At 38.2% G+C, this 19,378-nt stretch overlaps 1 protein-coding gene across 1 annotated transcript in view; it reads right to left on the bottom strand.

The window, feature by feature from the left end:
• The window catches only part of nox3 (NADPH oxidase 3), a 41,835-nt gene that overhangs the window by 13,717 nt on the left and 8,740 nt on the right, over window positions 1-19,378 (bottom strand). Inside the window, exons 5-9 of the mRNA XM_003215776.4 lie at window positions 15,511-15,656; window positions 13,438-13,619; window positions 11,385-11,514; window positions 5,323-5,415; window positions 3,049-3,302 (exon numbers count right to left, since the gene is read on the bottom strand). Coding sequence (XP_003215824.1) covers window positions 3,049-3,302; window positions 5,323-5,415; window positions 11,385-11,514; window positions 13,438-13,619; window positions 15,511-15,656 — 805 coding nt within the window. The remainder of the gene's footprint in view (window positions 1-3,048; window positions 3,303-5,322; window positions 5,416-11,384; window positions 11,515-13,437; window positions 13,620-15,510; window positions 15,657-19,378) is intronic.

Here is a 19,378-nt window from a genome sequence, read left to right as displayed (position 1 = left end):
TACTATCACAAGCCCGCAAGACTTAAAATATATGGATTTGGAAATAGTTTTGATTCCAGCTGGGACAATTCAACAAAAATGGCACAAAATGCAAAGAGAAATTGGATTATGGTTCACAGAATTGCCCCTTGAGTGTGGCTGCAGGGCATGCTAGCAGAGCTTTCTAGAAGAGTTCCGACAGCTGCAAGGACACAGGAAACTATGACAGGGACGTATTTCACAGAGACCATATAGAAGAATTGTAGTTACAAAACTTCTAAAAAGTTAGAGATAATGTGTTAATAAGAAACTATCTTCTACAAGGTCACAATGGCATTATGTCCATTCTCAATCTGTTTATCCATCTAGTTCTTCAGGATTTCATCCAATGATTTTTTTCCAATCTCCTGTGATCAGATCATGTTAAAAAGCACATCAGGGACTGAACCTGTTCAGCATATGGTCTAATTCTGAGCTAGAGGCCTTTCTCCTGCAATTAAACTCTGTTCATTTCAACAGTATTTAAAAATAGCTATAATTGTCTTGATATTATAGTTACTTTTAAACTCTTGTCCCAGTTTAGAATAATCCCATGGTCAACAAGATACATGGACTCCTATCAGCTTATATTAGTTTAATGCATATAACTAAAAGCTAATAGCTATAGAAAGAGAACCTGTAGGAGCTGTAGTCTGAAAATGGTTAATGGGAGTTGTACTCCTGAAAGGAAAAGAGTAGATGCTGCAGGTTTTAGAAAAACAGCTCCCTCCCAAATTCTTGGTATGGGAACTAGAAGATAAGACCAGTGTTGGCTGCTGTTCAAGCTAGTCAGGCTCAGTGCAAGAGACATGAAATTCCAGAAAGTTTCCATCTTAAGCTGTTTGCATGTATAGAATAGCGAGCCAGTTAGAATACTATGAGTGAAGAATAAACCAATGAAATGGACAAACTGTAAACACCAATCAAAATTGTGTTGTTTGATCCACTGTAAATAATAAAAAAAACCTTGATCCCATCTTTGCAGTGCAGCAGTCCTTTATGTTTCAAGCCACTGTCAGTCATTTGCTCATTTGCTGATCAGCAAATAAAACCTTCTTCACTTGACTCGACTCATCCATGTGTCCATCCCTGTACCACCCGCTTGAGAGCAGAAGTGAGGGAACCTCTGAGAGAGTGCAGAGTTTCCTCCTTCATAACCTAATTAGCTAAAATCAATTAAGCTATAAAATTTCTAAGAAAAAGAGGTAACTGGATTAATGCCATTTTACCCTTAGTTGTAATTTCAGCTTTAAATTACTTCTATAATTATGTGAGTAATGAATTAAGCCACAACTTTTATGATGATTGCTGTTGTGTGCCTTCAAGTCATTTCCAGTTTATGACTACTCTAAGGCAAAGATCATGGGGATTGCCATTGCCTTCCTGTGATGCTGAGAGAGTGTGACTTTACCATGGCTAAGCAGGTTCCAAATCCAAGTCTTTAGAATCCTAATCTAATGCTCAAACAACAATACTATGTGTTACGTAATTCCAAGGTTTTTTAAAAAATGCATCAAAGTGGTCTTCTATGGTTTGTTCTACACAGACACTACAATCCAGTTTGGACATGGATTAAAACAAACTGGTTTTCGCTGTTTTGTGCCTATGTTGTCCACATTATCAATTGATATCAGATCAGACCCAAATCCAGGAACCATGGTATCTGCAGTTAGCTGTTGGAAAATGCAAGGTTTTTTCTTACTCACTCCACTGAGATGTGCTGATGTGCATTCAGGGTCACTCCAGTTTTGAGCCTTGTATGGAGTATATTTTGATCAACTGCAGTGGCTTTTCTGGCTTATTCTGAATTTTCTGGTGAGTTTTTTTAACATGCTGTTTCTGGCTTAATGTATCACTTTGGGGTGGACGTTTTATGGACATCCCACCCTCGAACCAGCTTCGGACTGCATTATAGTGTCTTATGTAGAACTGCCAAATTATAGATGCCTTATAGAAGCTCTTCACCTCTCCTCGGGAACTCATTTTAAAGCTCAGCTCTAGAAGCTTTGCTGGGATGCATTGGAGAATGAATAATAGAGTAATAAATCAGTCATGCATACAATTCTCCAGTTTCATTCAGGTAAAGCTTTTAGGGCAGGTACTTAACTAAAATGGCATTTCAACACAAACTTAAATGTTCTCCCTGCTAATGTAACAAATTAGATGTTATGGTTCATTAATGATAACTTGAACTCACTAACCCTCTTCGGCTAACTTTCCTAAGTCCAAGCAGCCATAAAAAAACAGGATGATGAATTTCCTTAAAACTCAGTGTCAATATCCTGTAAACCCTCTTCCCCTCCTCCGTAAAGGTTGCCTTGTGTCAGGTATTCCGTAATAGTGTAAGCATTGCATTTACAAAGAAAGATGAGGGTTCATAACAGAACAAGAAAAAGAAGGATGAGCAAAGGAGAATTTGTCACAGAACAACAGAATTGGCAGAAAGAGATATTTTCAGGCTTGAAATCATCTTCATTTGTGTCTTTTAATCGCACTGTGTTTACAGCCACCACAGAAGAGATAAACATTTCTGATTTTCAAATGCTCCTCTGCCCAACTGAAGCATCAGGGCAAACACAGGTTAACAGAAGTAAATGTTACTGAATTCAATGGGACATATTTCCAGCTTGAGTTTTGTGGTTCAAAGGATAATACACCCAATTATGACAGAATAGTATTTTGTATCTTCTTTATAGTTTTCATAAAATGGCATGTGGGACCTTTAAGCTACAGTTTTAAACAAATGCTTCACTTTTACTTAGAAAACATCAAAGTGTTTGATTTCGGCTGGATCATGTCCATGTCGAAGTGTATGTAAAACCTTTTCTCAGTTGCATAATTTAACTAGCTTTCCTGAAAGAAAACATAAAAGTAAGATTTGTTTTTCCTTCTGCCACTTAAAGCTGTGTATTTTATCACATCTATAATTATAATTTATACTGTGTTTTTTGTATGCAAAAAAGCTCCACAAATCTCAAGTTAATCAAAACCAAAATGACACCTCTGCAGCTCTGCAATTAATTATCAAACCTTGGTAGCTTCCATGGCTCCTTGAAGGTTTTTTCCTCAGCTCCAAAGGCACTGCAAAGGGCCTTAGTCCAATTCCCAACTGACCTTATATGTACACTGAAAAAGTCATCTTCAGGGGCTGAAGTGAGGGTGAAAGGATGCCACTCCAGCTGTGAAATAGCAGGGCACTGGAGAAAGATATACTGACCAGCCTCCATTTGAAAGCCACGTTTTTTCATATGAAGCTCCAGAACCCCGGAGGAATGAGACACCACCTGAGCAACAAATAACACACAACACTTATGTTTACTAACTGGTCATGTAAAATAGGTGACTATCCAGCAAAAGGCCCCCGACTTCACCTTGACTTTGGGTATATATATACTGGAGAATTCATACAGTTTGACATTACTTTTTAACTGCCATGGCTCAATGCTAGGGAATCCTGGGAATTGTATTTTGACAGGGCACTATGTGGCAGGGAAGGCTAATGACCTTGTAAAATTACAACTCCTATGATTTCCAATTTGGGAGTCAAAATGACTTGCAGTGTAGAGAAATCAAACAAAATGCTGTTTATAGAACAAAAGGTGAAAGCTATTAAATAGGCACCCATATTAAAATATTTAAGACAGTTTAAAATATGTTAAACATAAGATAATGATACAGCATACCCCATGAGAAGACACTTCTGCCACATCTAGGCCCATTTAAGTAAAAGTTACTTTTTGATCATAACTTGTGAAAACCCTCAGTCACCAGTGAATATTGATGGAGATTGAGAAATTGTAATACAAGGAGGTGGAAGATAAAGAGGAGCCCAGTTTGGGAATTTTCTCTCTGTAAGTGGATTATATCTGTAGGAACTAGAATGTTTATATCTAGTAAACAGCTGCTGCTATATTACTAAGTACACAGAGAAACCAGAAAAGTGGCCAGTGCTTATAGAGACCAATGTGTATCAAGGCACTCTTGCCACTGTTCCAATATCCATCTTTGAAATTCACTAACAGGGTTTCTTAACACTTCTGCTATATAGATAAGTATATGTTAAGTCACATAATGTATTGGATGGCAGCCAACACTTCTAAGGTTTAGTTTCACTTGGAAATTGTTGGTGAAACAGTGGGCTAGCTGAAACCAGCTATGATTCTTGTGTTATGATAAATGGAAAAGAGATGATCTAAGGGAGAAGTGGCAAAAATTGTTGAGCTTATCAGGATGTGCTCATGATGTTGCAGATATCCACACATCTCTGATGTCCTTTCATGGTGTTAGCTTAAACATCAGCCCCCTTCTCTATATGTCTTCCCAGTCATAAAACATAAGGAAGGAAATATTTCTCCTTTCTGCTATTGTGATGCAGTTCCTGTCAATATTTTCCCTTTCCCTACTGCCTTTCTAGTCAGTTTTCCCCAAATCTACCTTAACTGTTATTTGAACAACACTTTTCAGTAAAATTAGGTTTGTCAGACATGATTAGAAGAACACAAGTGTAGCTTCCACACCAGAGGGATATCAATCTACTCCCAGATTTAGGAAGATTTTGAAAGATCTTTTCATGGTGTTGAACCTTCTTTGCAAGTTCTCTGCCCCATTGACATGGATATCAGGCACTACTACCATCATAATGAAACGTGGACAGTCTACAGACATCACACTCAACTCCTGGAATGATTCCACCAGTGCTGTCTCCAAAAAATCCTTCAAATATCTTGGGAAGAAAAGTGCCAAGAGATTTGTCAGCGTGCTGGAAGAAGCATTGCTTCTACACCATCACGTCCGCTGGACTGGCCACATTGTCTGAATGCCCTTCAACCCCCTTCCCCCCGTAAAATGGACTATTCTTCTCTGCCTAGTGTCCCCTTGTGGCCTCCACTCGGATAATGGAACAGTACTGGTAACAATATTGATGGGGAAGAGTACTAGGCACTCTGGAATCATTGTGTTCCTGTTGGAGACTACAATTTAACACCAGCTAATCAGGCAAACCAACAGATCAGGATCAAGTGACACATTTGTCAATTGTTTAAGCACCTAGTACAATCTTCTGTAGAATACATAACATTTTATAGAGCACAACGCCATCCTTATTTTCACAAGGCTATATTGCACACCTCATAGATCAATTTAAGACTTGCTGCTGCAGGATATTTTGTTCAAATTTAGTGTTATGAAAGCTCATGAATATGGTAATTAAAATGAGTTCATAAACATGGTGTAAAATGCCATAATAAGTGAAGGAAAGTAACAATACATTTTGATCTTAATCAAAATAATGAAGTATACACACACCTTTGTAACGACAACCTCTTGCTGAAATCTCCAGAGCCTGATCATCCTTTCACAGATGTACAATATCACAGGACCTAATACCCATTTCCATGTCTGTTGGGAATAATATATTGATAATTTTAAAATTAAAAAAATATAATACAACCCTCAGAAATCACAAAGCTATAACTGACCATATACTAAATTTTTTGGCTGTCATGCCACTGTTTCACCTATTCAAAATGTTTATACTTTGAATTTTGTAAACTCCAAAGAAAAAGAAAGATGCTGTTGGGAGATGTGATTCTTCAATTAGTTGTTGTTCTGTGCCTCAAGTCATTTCTGACTTATGATGACCCTAAAGTGACCCTATCATAGGATTTTGGTGGCAGAATTTTGCCTTCCTCTGAGGTTGCAAGAATGCGTGACTTACTCAAAGTCATTTAATAGGTTTCCATAGCAGAGCAGGTCCAATAATCAAAACATTGCATCTTACTGGCTCTCTCTTCCATTAGTAAAATATAAAAAGTTCAGAGTAGCTCAACCACCCCAGCTAATAGTTTTACATCTCTATAACAGTTGGAAATCTGCATCACTCCCCTCTTTGAGGCTTTCTAGTCAAAGCAATAACTGTATATAGAGCATTAATTCTGGGGACATGATCCGAATCACCACATTAAATATATCTGTGGCTGTTTAGGAATTATCTAAGTATGTGCACTTTCCAAAATGGTTGATTAGCATAGTTTAATTTTGAAAACATTTATTTATTTTGAAAGACTTGACAAATCAGCCAGTTAAACCTGACCATACCTGTTGATTCATATATAGCTCAGCCTTTTAAGATATTTTTGATTAATTTATTGGTTAAATCTTTAAGTTGATTGGTGTACAGGTAAACTTTAAAACATAATATAGTAATGACAAAAAATGACAAACAGAACATGATAAAAACCAGAAGACAAGGGAACAAACAGTGCAGTTCATAAAACCAAAGTAATAAAACCATACCAAAAATAATAAAGGCACTGAAAACAGTTCTTTAAATCCCTGGAATGAAATAAAAAAGGTTTCATTTGGTGGCAAAAAGACCACAACACAGACACGAGACAGTTTTCCAGGAAACACAAAGATGGGACACCATCACTGGAAAGACTCATTTGTAGTAACCTACTTTACATTGTTTGACAAGGCTAATTGGTGCAAGTTTTGAATGAGGACTATAGTGTCTAAGTAGGTAGATATGGGCAAAGTATAAGCTAGCATCATTCAGATATGGCTAAAAAGAGCTTTAAACTATCAAGGGAAAGGGGGAACTGTGCCCACAGTGTAATACTTAATGGATCCAAGGTTTAAATCCTTCACTTCTTCTTTGGCTCTGGTCCACCGAAGGGATACACTGGATCCTATATAGCCCCAAGAGTATTTACTATGGCAAAGGCTGGAAAAGTTAATTTTTTGGACTATAACTCACAAATTTTAACTGGCTGGAGCAGCAGTTCTCAAAGAGTGCTCCATGGAGCCCTTAGGGGAAGGAGACACTGGCAGGCTGGTTACCCCTTCACCACCAAAGCACCAGTTGGATTGAATGGCCCCTGAGGTATTACACTGAAATACTGTTAAATTTATGCTGGTTAAAATTGCTCTTCATTGTAAATATTGTATTGTTCTTTCTTTCTTTTTTCCACTACAAATGAGATATGTTCATTTTTTTTCCAGTTAGTTCACACAAACATTCTCAGGAGTTCCCTGGGCTAGAGAAATCTGGGAATTGTATACATTGCTACTTCTTTTTACCACTTGTTATTCATTTTGTCAGCATTTAAAATGAGATAGCCAATTGTACACCTCAACATTTGCAGTTCAATTAGCAAAATTTTCTAAGGCAATGCATGGCCAGGCATTGACCCAAAATTATGCTATGCTGAAATGGCATATTTTATTTAATTGATAGGGATGCTTTATCATCAATAATTATACATAGCAGTTCCATGGTATTAAGTTGCTTAGACTTTCAAGATGCTATAGCTGATAATTGCACTTCATAGTCATATATTCTGATCACTCTATTGATCAAAACTATTTAGGTAACCATATATATTCAACTGGCAATTCTATTCAGCCTGAAGTACAAGTTTTATTAATTGGATAGAATGGCAGATGAGGGGGGGGGGGTTAGACATATAAGCATTCATAACACCATTTAAATCTAATATCTGGAAAATAGCTTACAGTGGTCAGTTTTAGTTAGGAAAGATTAGGGAAAATCCTTTCATACTAATTTCGGTAGTCTGCAAACCAGTCATATCAAAATGTTTACATTTAAATTGATTGTAATGTGTATACTGTATTTATTTGAATCTAACGCTCACCTTTTTAAGGCTAAATCGCCAAAATTAGGGTGAGCATTAGATTTGCATAATAGAGTAATCTTAGTGCTGAGTCAAAGCAAAAGGGAAAGCTGCTTCAGAAGTACTTGGAGCTTCTATTTGAGGGATGACATGTGTAATTTTATTGTCATAGTTCAATGCTATGCAATCCTGGAATTTGTAGTTTGATGAGGCATCAGACTCTTTGGCAGAAGAGGCTCAAAATCTTGTCAAACTACAGCCCCCATTACTCCATAGCACTGAACAAAGGTAATTAAAGTGGATTCATTCTAAAGCATAGATGCATCCCAAGGTTTCTTTTCCATTGCTTAAAGCTCTGGTGCTCCAACACAATTGCTTCTTTTTTTTCTTTTTTCTTTTAAAGGGAATTCTAAGCAGGCAGCAACTGTAATGGTCATATTACAAAGAGTGCACCTTTTGCTGCTGTGCATTACATTCAGCAGGAGAAACCTTTTTTGGTTTCAGGGTTTTGTAAATTGAGGTGCGCATTAGATTCGATGGAGCATTAGACTTGAGTAAATAGTGGTATTAAGAAAATCAAGAATCCTGTTAAGTAATAAAACTAAATATTGACCAAAATTATTTGACCAAAAGTTTTATAAGAATACATCAACTATTTACAAAATATCATTATTTAATTTTTCTTATTTTAATTCACTAGCTTACACAGTATCATTGCAGTTTATGTTTTTAAAACCTCTTGCAATTAAAGTTGTTTTACATTTCCACGTTTCACACTCCAGGAAGGTAAGGCAAGTTGGGTGTTAGTTAATGGATTCTGGATGTTTATCTATGCAACATATTAAATATACAGCCTAAATAAATGATCAAAATGATATCATTGCTAATATTTTGAAAAAAAAATAGTTACATTGCATATAATGAATCTTAATCTCTTGGAATTTTCCACACACACACACTCTCTATATATTTTTCAGCATTAGTCACTCATGTGTCCCCCATTTTAAGTTTCATTTCCCACATAATGTTGGGCTCTTTATTCCAAGTCTGTGAACTTTACAAAACTGAATATATATATCTATTCGTTTTGTATCCTGTGGTGGCTTTTTACTAACAGACATGAGACAATGTATTTTCATCAAACCTATTTGCTTCATATTGCAATCAGCAGTAGGATTTAGAAGATACAATCAAAGAGGTGGCTTTCTCAGGGCCATTCCACACAGCCATATAACCCAGAATATCAAGGCAGATATTCCACAATATCTGCTTTGAACTGGGTTGTCTGAATCCACACAACCATGTATCCCAGTTCAAAGCAGATAATGTGGGATTTTATAGCAAGCTTTCACACATTAGAGTATTAATGTAGCCACAATGCTCTTTATATGTTTGTGTATGGTTATATGTGGGTGTATTTGCATATGTGTGACTTATTTACTCATTGAAAATGTTTTGATGAAGCAATGCAGGATCATGCTATGGGTCTCTTTAAAAGAGCAGTACAATCCTGTTCTTAAGGTAGATCCCCAGTGCTCTTAATCTAGACCTCTGGATTTTCAACAGTCTCTGTTTTTGAAGGGTACAACTCCACAATGGATCTATTTTGAATAATTATTTGAATCTATGAACCATCTCAGAGCTTAAGATCGTCTGGGGAGGCCCTGCTTTCGGTCCCGCCTTCTTCGCAGGCGCTATTGACAGGGACGAGAGACAGGGCCTTCTCAGTGGTGGCTCCTTGGCTGTAGAACTCCCTCCCCAGGGAGATTAGATCAGTCCCCTCCCTCCTGACATTCCATAAAAAAGTGAAGACGTGGCTTTTTGACCAAACCTTTGGAGAGAAGGGCGGAATATAAATACTGTAAATAAATAAATGTGCAACCGACTACTGGAACGGCCCGGACTTATATATCACGTGAATTACTCAGCTGTATTGGGTTAATGTTTTTATTGTTTTAATTGTATCTTATTATCTTATTTTATTTTAAATTGTCGTTTTGAACTGTTGCCTATGTTGTAAAGCCACCTTGAGTTCTCTCTGGGGTTGAGAAAGGCAGGATAAAAGTGCTGTAAATAAATAAATAAAAAATAAATAACTAAATAAATATTTACTTCAACTGCTTTGTGTTGTATAAATAAATACAACAACAACAACAACAACAACAACAATAATAATAATTCAACCTGCATGGTCTTTACAAAGTTGATGGGTGGGACCTTGTGTAAGTTGGGAAACAAACTAATTAGGCCTGGATGTCTCCTCCCACCTCTGCTAATGCCTTCTGAAGACAAACGCAAATCCAACCAGTAGTTCTATCTACTTTTGCTCCCAGCCCTGCTCACTACTGAAATTTGGACTCTGTCAGGTTTCTACTGTGGTGATATGGATTGTAGCAGGGAAAAACTACCCCAAGCCTGCTTTAAATCTACACTCTCCCTCATAGAAACACAGCTGACAAAGTTATGATTAATCTAAACAGAAATGCCATATATAAAAAAAATCACATTGGCTTCAGGAATTGTGACAGTGCTTGGTTTAAAATCTAATAGTTGATATAAAATGTCACCCGAAAAGCAGAGGGAGAAGACATGGTTGTAATAATAGTCCAAAATCCATAATACCTTTAGTAGGCCAACCAAAGGGTCGCAAACATGTGTGCAGCCAAAAAATAAACCATTGGTCTAATTACTTGCTAAAGAAAAGGGAAAAGCAAGTGACTTTCTTTATTCTGTTTGCATTGTACAGACATAAAAAAACCCAGTGAGGAATTTTTAAACTATTTGATATCCACCCTGAGAATTCAGCCAAGGCTTTCAAATATGTTCCTTTGATCCTTTAGCAAGCAGCTGTGGAAAGTGTTATCTTTAAAGTGTCCTTTTTGCTGGTAATGAATAGTCTTTGATGGCTTGTTGAGTGACCAAGCTTCGTCCCTTGTATTTAAAACATTTGCCTTTTGTCAAGGTGACAAATTCATTAATATTGACGTTAAATGTTTTCGGACAGGATAAAGACAAGGGATAAGGCATTGAGGTGGATTGCTTAAGGTTAGTCTGAGTGATGGGTTAGTAATGACAATTTAGTAATGATTTGCAACATTAGCAAGGCAACCTAATCAAATCTACAAGATGTGGGTCTTTTATATTTATGTTACACACCAATGAAAATGGGAGAAAGCACTAGATTCTGCAAAGAAGTGTCTGACTTTCTTCCTCGCCTAGCATGTTATATTTCCACTGATCTTTTTTACTGCCTTATTTTCCCTCCCCTCCTTATTTTATATTTTTGCCTACTCTCTTCCTCCCCATTACTAATTTTGAGAACAGTTGCCTATAAATAAATGGTATTAAAAGTTGTTTGGTTGGTTGGTTGTCACTGAGATATTTGGGATAATGTATAAAGATTTTACAGAATTACTCACTTTAGATTTGCAGTATTGTTTATTATTTTCAAGGAAAAGAAAGAAAAATGATCTCTCCAATCTATTAGATCTTTTACTTGAGCTTTCTCTTCTTGATTCTTAAAAATGTTCTCATCAAATGTTGATCTTTCCCCCATGTGGCCAGGCTGGAAAACTTAATCTACTGCAAGAAGTAATGCACCATATAGTAAAATCATTGAACAGTATGGAAAGCATAATTAGCAAATTAGGTCTATTCGCTGGAAGTTTTTTCAAGTACCACACTGGAATTCTATACAGGAAGTTATTTACAATTTTGATAACATAAACTTACCACAGGGTCATTGCCAGAGAACTGAGGAAGGGGACACTGAGCAGATGTTTCCCACTCCAGATAGTGATCTTTGCAGTACGTGACATTGTGCACCAAAAGACTCTGATGGGTCTGACCACGAATGAGCTGACTAAACAGAAGAAACCCAAAGGATGGTGTGAGCATTGAACCTAGTCTTTTACATTTCATTTCTATTGTTATAATTTTCATGAAGGCTATCAAAAAATCTAAACTTAAGAGAATTAATCTAAACTCATTTAAAAATAAAATAAGGATATAAAATCCTATTTCATTTTCATTGTTTCTCGAGACATCACTTGCATTTTTCCATCCTTGTTTCATATTTTCAGACACTGAAATTTTCCTGCATTTTTTTGGCATTTTTCCCAACACTGTATTTCTTAACCTTTTCTTTACCAGGGAATATGCAAACCTAATTCAAAAATTAAAACCCTAAAGTGCACCAAATGTGTTATTGGAGTTGTTGGGAAACTTACTGTGCTGAAGAGTTGACCAGCTGGTGCTTGGGTACTTCTGTCACCACTGCTACTGTTGCTTCCTGCCTGACCCTTTCTCCTCCCCGTCTGCATTGGGTCAGCCCACACCATTCACCTTGGTCGTGACTGCTTCACTAGCCCCAGCAGGCTTTACTAACTACTAAATCTGTTGCTAGGCAATGGTGTATGCCATGCAAACCTCCGGCACATGGAGATCACCACTGTTGGTGCAGTGCTGCCACCACAAAAAAACTTTTATGCATATGCAAGATAATCTCTTCACTGCCTCCTGTCCTAATTTTTTCGATATAATTGTGGATTCTTTCTTTCTTTTCCTCTTTCTTTCCTGTAAAAGCTCATAACATTTCCTCAGACCTTTGTGGTCACCTGTGAGAACATTACAACTTACTAGCGGTTCATGTAATTAATGTATGCATTTATTTACGCATTTTACCCTAATATACAAATTAGTCCCTATTGACATGCTGTGCATTTTTAAACTATATACATTTTAATTATTCAGTTATTCACATTTCAAAATGTGTGAATAACTGTGTGTGGACTTCATTTTTTTACAGATGTGCATATTCTCATGGCAAGGGAGCATTTCTTATTTCAATGAATACATTATGAAACACCACTCCCTTTTTTCTGTGCTCCTGTAGTGAGAAACATTGCTTGAAAACATCTGATCAGTGCTTGACAAAAGCAAGACAAGGCATTGAAAGCAAGTTTTCCTTTGGGGGAGGTGCTTCTTTACCTTCCCTCAGAGCTGTGTATCCAAATTCTCTCTGTGACACTTGATACATTAACCCTGTCCTAACAAGAGCTCCATATGCATCTTCTAATTTGTAGTCCTGCTCTTTTTTTCATAATGATGGGCTTGATCTGGAATATCCAGTGAGCTTTTTAAAACATGGCATTTCCAGCTGGATACAAGTTGGAGGCTCACATTAGGGGTGTACATTGTGTAGACACTCCAACCTTGAGTCAGCTTCAGGATGGATTATACTGCCTTTGTAACTGGAAGGTAAACAAATGGATCCCCTTGGCAGCAAAAACACAGCATCCCCATGAGAATGTTCAATTTCACTGCCTTACTTTCTTGTTCTATGAGGCAAATACCGGGAATGTTTGTATAAGCGATTTCTGTGAGGAGGTATGGAAAAGAATCTTGGTTTTGATTGGGCAGATTAATTCAGCACAGACCTGGTGAACCTGTCTGGAATCCCTTTCTTCTTCTAGCTGGTTCATGTGGTGCCTATGTAGACACTCTATGTAGACACTCTAGCATGAACTGGATCTCTATACTCTACATTCTGCTCTGGATAAATTGGCTGTGTAGAAGCAGCCTCATTCTACTTTTAGCACTCTTCCCCTACAGGAGAGTGCTAATGGTGGCAATCAGAAAATCTGAAAGTTTGCTGTGGTGGTAGCTGTTTTATTTTGTTTAAGTCTGTTTCTATGCTGGACTTTTTAATTTTCCTCTACTCAAGTTGAATGATCACTTCATATGGGTGAAGGAAGTATATTATGTAACATACATTTATACTCACCCCATACCGTGGATAACCAGACCAATAAAAAACACAGTGAAGAGGTGGTGGGTATACCAGAAGACCTCATAAAATGATCTTGTTATAATTTCTGTTGATGAAGTCATGATCAGAATTAACGACACAGTTATCAAGAGACCAGTTATTCCAGCAATGGATGTCAGTACTTCGCTTATTGTGTTCTTAATGAAAGAAGAAAAGAGTGGTTTATGGGAAGACTGAATTGGAACTATAGCTTCAACACAACAATAAAGAGATGATGAAAAAACATTACAAATCACACAAATACACACTGATTTTAAAAACAGCTGTTTTCCCATTAAATTTGTTCCAGAACATTCTATAAGTAATATTAACTGCAATTTGTTTGCTTCCTTGAAATTATAAAAGAAAATTAAATATTCTCAACAATACCCATTTTATTATGCCAGAGTCTTTCTGAAAAAATTAAATTATAATAGTAAGATTTCTTGAAGTAGAAATATAACAATAAAAAGGTAACACAGAATAATGTAAACGTCAGTTTCTTAAAAGGGAATGCCATGTAATGAGCTATGCACACATTGCCACATTCTTTTTTCCAGTTAAAAGTGTGCACATGTAGAATTATATCATGCGGGTTGTTTTGAATCTATTTTGATTCTGCAGAAAATAGATCAAATTCAATTGTCTAAAAGACCACCTATCTTCAGCAGGTTAAAAAATAAAATGAGGGTAAATCATGCAACTGTGCAATATAATGGTGGATTTAACCATGCAAAGCCTATATTTATCTTTTCAAAAGTAAGTCGCACTGAGATCAATAACTCTTACTCTCAAGCGAGAAATGCAGTCTAAATTACCTTGCAGAGACTACAAAATAAGTAATATTGATGGGATTGGGAATGAAAGAGCTTTACACTAAGCTATTGATCTGAGCTAAACACGGGATCACAATAATAGTACCTCATGACTTATATTCACTAGCTAAGCTTGCTTGTATCATAGGCATTCATTTTGCATTGGCAGTTCTTGACATGAGAACAAGCCCAATGAGGAGTGGCTTAAAGAACTGGGCATGTTTAGCCTGCAGAAGAGAAGGCTGAGAGGAGACATGATAGCCATGTATAAATATGTGAGGGGAAGTCATAGGGAGTGGAGAGCAAACTTGTTTTCTACTGCCCTGGTGATAGGATGTGGAAGAATGGCTTCAAACTACAGGAAAGGAGATTTCACCTGAACATCAGGAAGAACTTCCTCACTGTGAGAGCTGTTCGGCAGTGGAACTCTCTGCCCCGGCAGTGGTGGAGGCTCCTTCTTTGGAGGCTTTTAAACAGAGGCTGGATGGCCATCTGTCAGGGGTGCTTTGAATGCGATTTCCTGCTTCTTGGCAGGGGGTTAGACTGGATGGCCCATGAGGTCTCTTCCAACTCTACGATTCTATGATTGTATGACCTATCCTACAGCCAGATACACAAGTCAATCGACTGCCACTCTGCTGCTCCTTTTTCCAATAGGTGTTCTCTACCTGCTTTGAAGCATGGAAACATTTTGTAAAAAACAATGATCTAAATATCATTGTTTTATTTTAGTCGTGTTTTATCTCGTTTTAACAATGTTGTATCCTGCTTCGAACCTTAAGGAGGGGTGGGTTATTATTATCATTTTCACTAGAGTAGACCCATTAAACCAATATAACTTATAGGACACTTTACTTACCAATTCTTATGGATTCAGTTCATTTCTCCTAGTTGGGCATAACAATTGAATTTAAAACTATGTATGAGTTTATGTATGGGATGAAGAACTCTGAATTATCATAAGTTTTTTGTTTTAAAATCATGGTCATTTCAAAAATACCTTGCTAACATATGGTACAGAGTGTGTTTGTGCTTGGTAAAATAAAAGAATATTGTTAGGGAAGAACTGAAAGCATTTTGAATACTCAGAAGCTTCCACTAGTTTGCAGCACAGGTCTTTCACTTTCACATTAACATATTACCATAGGATTAGTATGTGTGGATGTTTTGGATGTGGGGGAAGAGATCCATTAAGAAAGACCAATCACTAACAATAAGAATATAGGCAACTTACTGTTTCATAGCTCCTGATTGGGTTCAAGTAACTTTCATTGGGGCTCTTGCCAATGTCAGATAATGTGTGGCTTAACACACCTGCTTGTTTCGACTGGCTGTAGTGAAATCGTTCTATGTTGACCAAGTGTGCAATGATGTGGATAACTATAAAAAGAAAGGGTTACTTTAAGTGAAGATTATAATATGCCATTATTGGGAATCAAATGACTGTTTCTTCAGTTAATGCATGATTGCTCAAATGGTGGGCTTATGACTTCATCACATACAGTAAAATAAGCAGGAGCCCCCAGATGGCGTAGTGGACTAAGTGACTTGAAGGTTGGGTTGCTGACCTGAAAGCTGCCAGGTTCGAATCCCACCTGGGGAGAGTGTGGATGAGCTCCCTCTATCAGCTCCAGCTCCATGCGGGGACATGAGAGAAGCCTCCCACAAGGATGGTAAAAACATCAAAACATCCGGGCGTCCCCTGGGCAACGTCCTTGCAGACGGCCAATTCTCTCACTCCAGAAGCAACTCCGGTTGCTCCTGACACGAAAAAAAAGTAAAATAAGCATTTCTACACATTTAAGAACTGGCAATCCATGGTGCTCTTCAGCCGAAGCAAACTTCAACTGTGATATTGAGGTATTTTGCAGTTTCTAAAGTGTTGGTTTTTCCAATGATTATGAAGCCAATTGGCAGTAGACTTATTTTTAAATTCCCCACATAGAGATGGGCAAAATGGCCCATTTTCCCACGTTATGTTAATCCCTTTTGCCCACTTGTAAAAAACATGATGACGCTGTGTGTGGGAGGAGCTGAAATGCCCATTTCCCCAGATCGCCAATGCAGAGACTAAAAATCAGGTTTTATTTAAAATGACTTCCTATGATTCGGGGTGATTTTTTAAAAAAAGACAAATAATCGAAATCCTGGAGGGCCAATGGGAGGAAACAAATCTCAGTGCAAATGACCCCAAGGGAAGTGCCACTTTAAAATGCTTTTAATCTGCTTCAGTGGTAGAGTCTTGAAGACAATGCATCTGTTACACCTCTAGGCAGCGAGAGCACTGAAAACCAACACAGAGGCCAATAACAATATAATATCTTTATTGAAGCAAATAAAGTTCCAAAAGAAAATAAGCAGAAAAGTTGAGCAGACAGTTGGCCTTTCAGGAAAGATCAAAATTAGTCCAATAAGTGAAAGTCTTATGTCCAATATTAGAGTCCAAAGTCCATAGACCGAAGCACACTCAACCTCGGTTTGAGGATTAAGTGGAGGGAAAGGAGCAAGGTAACTCAGATGAGTTCTCTGAAGTAAATGTCCAAAAACAAGATTTCAAGGCAAGGCATGGGCTAGATGTACTGGAGCTGAAACGCAGTCCAAACCAGGGCAGGAAGGTAGACCTGTCTACTCGAGAGTAAGCACGCCGTCAGACCACTTGGGATGCGAGAGCTAGAGACGATGATGTTCTTCAGTCAGAAGTAAAGTTGACACCGCAAAGGAAAGTTCCCAGCGCAATACTTTTATTGAAGTTCATAAGCTCCCCCAAAACAGGTGCCTGACTCCCCAATTCTTCCCAAGAGAACTGAGCCTGCCCTAGTCACCGCACCAGGTACCTGACTCCCTAATTCTTCCCAAGAGAACCAAGCTTAGCCATAATCACCGCACTCCGCTAATCTGGTGCTTCTCCTCAAACTTTGTCTCTGCGATCTTTCTGTTTTCAAAAAGGCTCTGCGATCAAACGCTAACCCGTCCGGAGAATCTGGGAGAGCCGGCACTGTTTCAAGGGCATCCTTAATTGGTGCTGGCTCAGCAATGTCAATAGAAGGCATCTGGAAAGGAGCTGAATCTTGCTGACTTGGAAGAAAACCAAAGTCTTCTTCGTCCTGGTTAGCAATAGTCACCGGGTCAGGGGCCAAAGGTGCCTGAGGTATCACAGCATCCTTAAAGGATGCCTGTTTTTAAAAGTGTGCTAGTATCCTTGAAATGGGAGTAGTCATCGGCTGCCCATGTGATGGGAATTAAGCAGATGGTTGACTTAGAAGCAAGAGAAGGTGATCTTAGTGTGATGGAAGACAGAACACCATGAAACTCCACCCTTTCCCCTGCTTTCCCTCATTTTCTCCAGGTCCTTGTGATGAAGTCCTTAGTAATACACCTGTATCCCGAGTGTAGTATAAATTTTATTTAGCATTTATCCTTAGTAATAATGGGCAGATAATAGATTCTGATATTGAAAGTATAGGTCAGATGGACACTAGCAAAAAGGTTATGTCTATCTCATGTCTGCAGCCATCGGAGCACAGAATGCACAACTGTTTTCACTGTGAAAACACTTCTTTCAGGCTGTAATGCAGTTAAAACCCCTCACTTTTTATTCTACAGTTTAAAGAAAATCTGGCTTTTTAACATCAGGATCAAGTTGGAATTGGAGGAGAGGTGAGGTGATTAAGGGCAGGAGAAGCTGACCCTTTATTCTGCTTTGGTCAAACAGTAACCTGGAATACAGTGTCCAGTTCGGGGCATCACAATTCAAGAGGGATATTAACAAGCTGGGAGGCATCCTGAGGAGAGCAACTACAATGATCAAAGGTCTGGAGACCATGGCTTAAGAGGAGCGACTTAAAGTATGTTTAGCCTGCAGAATAGAAGGTTGAGAGAAGACATGATTGTCATGTATAAATATCTGAAAGGATGTCATAAGGAGGTTGGAGCAGGCTTGTTTTCTGCCATCCTGGAGACTAGGACTTGGAGCAATGGGTTCAAATTGCAGGAAGGGAGATTCTACTTGAACATTAATAGGGATTTCCTGACTGTAAGAGCTGTTCAACAGTGCAACTCACTGCCTTGGAGTGTGGTGGAATCTCCTCCTTTGGAGGTTCTTAAACAGACTGGATGGCCATCTGTCAGGGATGCTTTGATGGTGCTTTTCCTGCATGACAGAGGTTTGAACTAGATGCAGACCTATGCAATCTCATCCAACTCTATGATTCTTGGTAGAGGAAGCACTAGCAGGCACAGTCCTTCCCTCTAGTAAAAGGGGCAGCCAATCTGGTTCCAGGCTCAGAATGATGGAGTGTCCCTCAAACCTTAGTAGGCATGACAAAGAATTTAAACCCATTAATTTCCATGTGGCTTCTTCTTAAAAAAAAAGGGGCATGCACAAGTCTGCAGCTAGAAATATGTGGTGCTCTCTCACTCCCCCAAACTCAATAGACTGAGAACGTTCTCTTAGAACGACAACACCAACTTGCTCCACCCATAGTTCCCCTTTGCCTCTTCTTCCAGGTACTGCTAATGCTCCACTGTTCAGCTCTTTGTTATAGCTCTTGCCAAGTCCCTCCAGCCCTGGAGTTTGATAGCTGCTTCTTTTTAGAGGCCACTTCCCAAATTTTAGCCCAAAAGATATGTGTTTTCACATATATTAACTAATGCATTTCTAAAGCTGGGATCCTGTGATTTTGGAAGCTAAGCAGGGTTAGCTTCCAAATGGGAGGTTGCCAATAAATTCTGGGCACTATAGATACCTCTGAGTATCCCTTCCCTTAGAAAATGCTGTGAACTTCATGTGGGAGGAGTGTTTCCTATCTCCATCAGTCAAAGTCTTTCATAGTAAGATTGACAGGAAAACAAGAAAGACGATTGGTGTGAGTAACTATGATGTGGAAATAGGATGCTCTCTTTTATCCCAAAATGAATTTTGAGGCAGAAATGTTGTGGCTGTCAACACACATTTGGTGTAGATTTTAATGGTTAAGAGTGACCCAAAGGGGAATCAAACCAGTTCAAGATCATGCAAAGCGAAAATGAATTCTTTTTATAGTGTGGATAGGACTGATTTACCCTTTGCTTTCACAAAAAATAAATATTGTAATCAACATTAG

Source organism: Anolis carolinensis, chromosome 1 (assembly GCF_035594765.1).
Source record: "Anolis carolinensis isolate JA03-04 chromosome 1, rAnoCar3.1.pri, whole genome shotgun sequence".
Lineage (NCBI taxonomy): Eukaryota > Metazoa > Chordata > Lepidosauria > Squamata > Dactyloidae > Anolis > Anolis carolinensis.
This window is presented reverse-complemented; position numbering and strand designations above follow the sequence as displayed.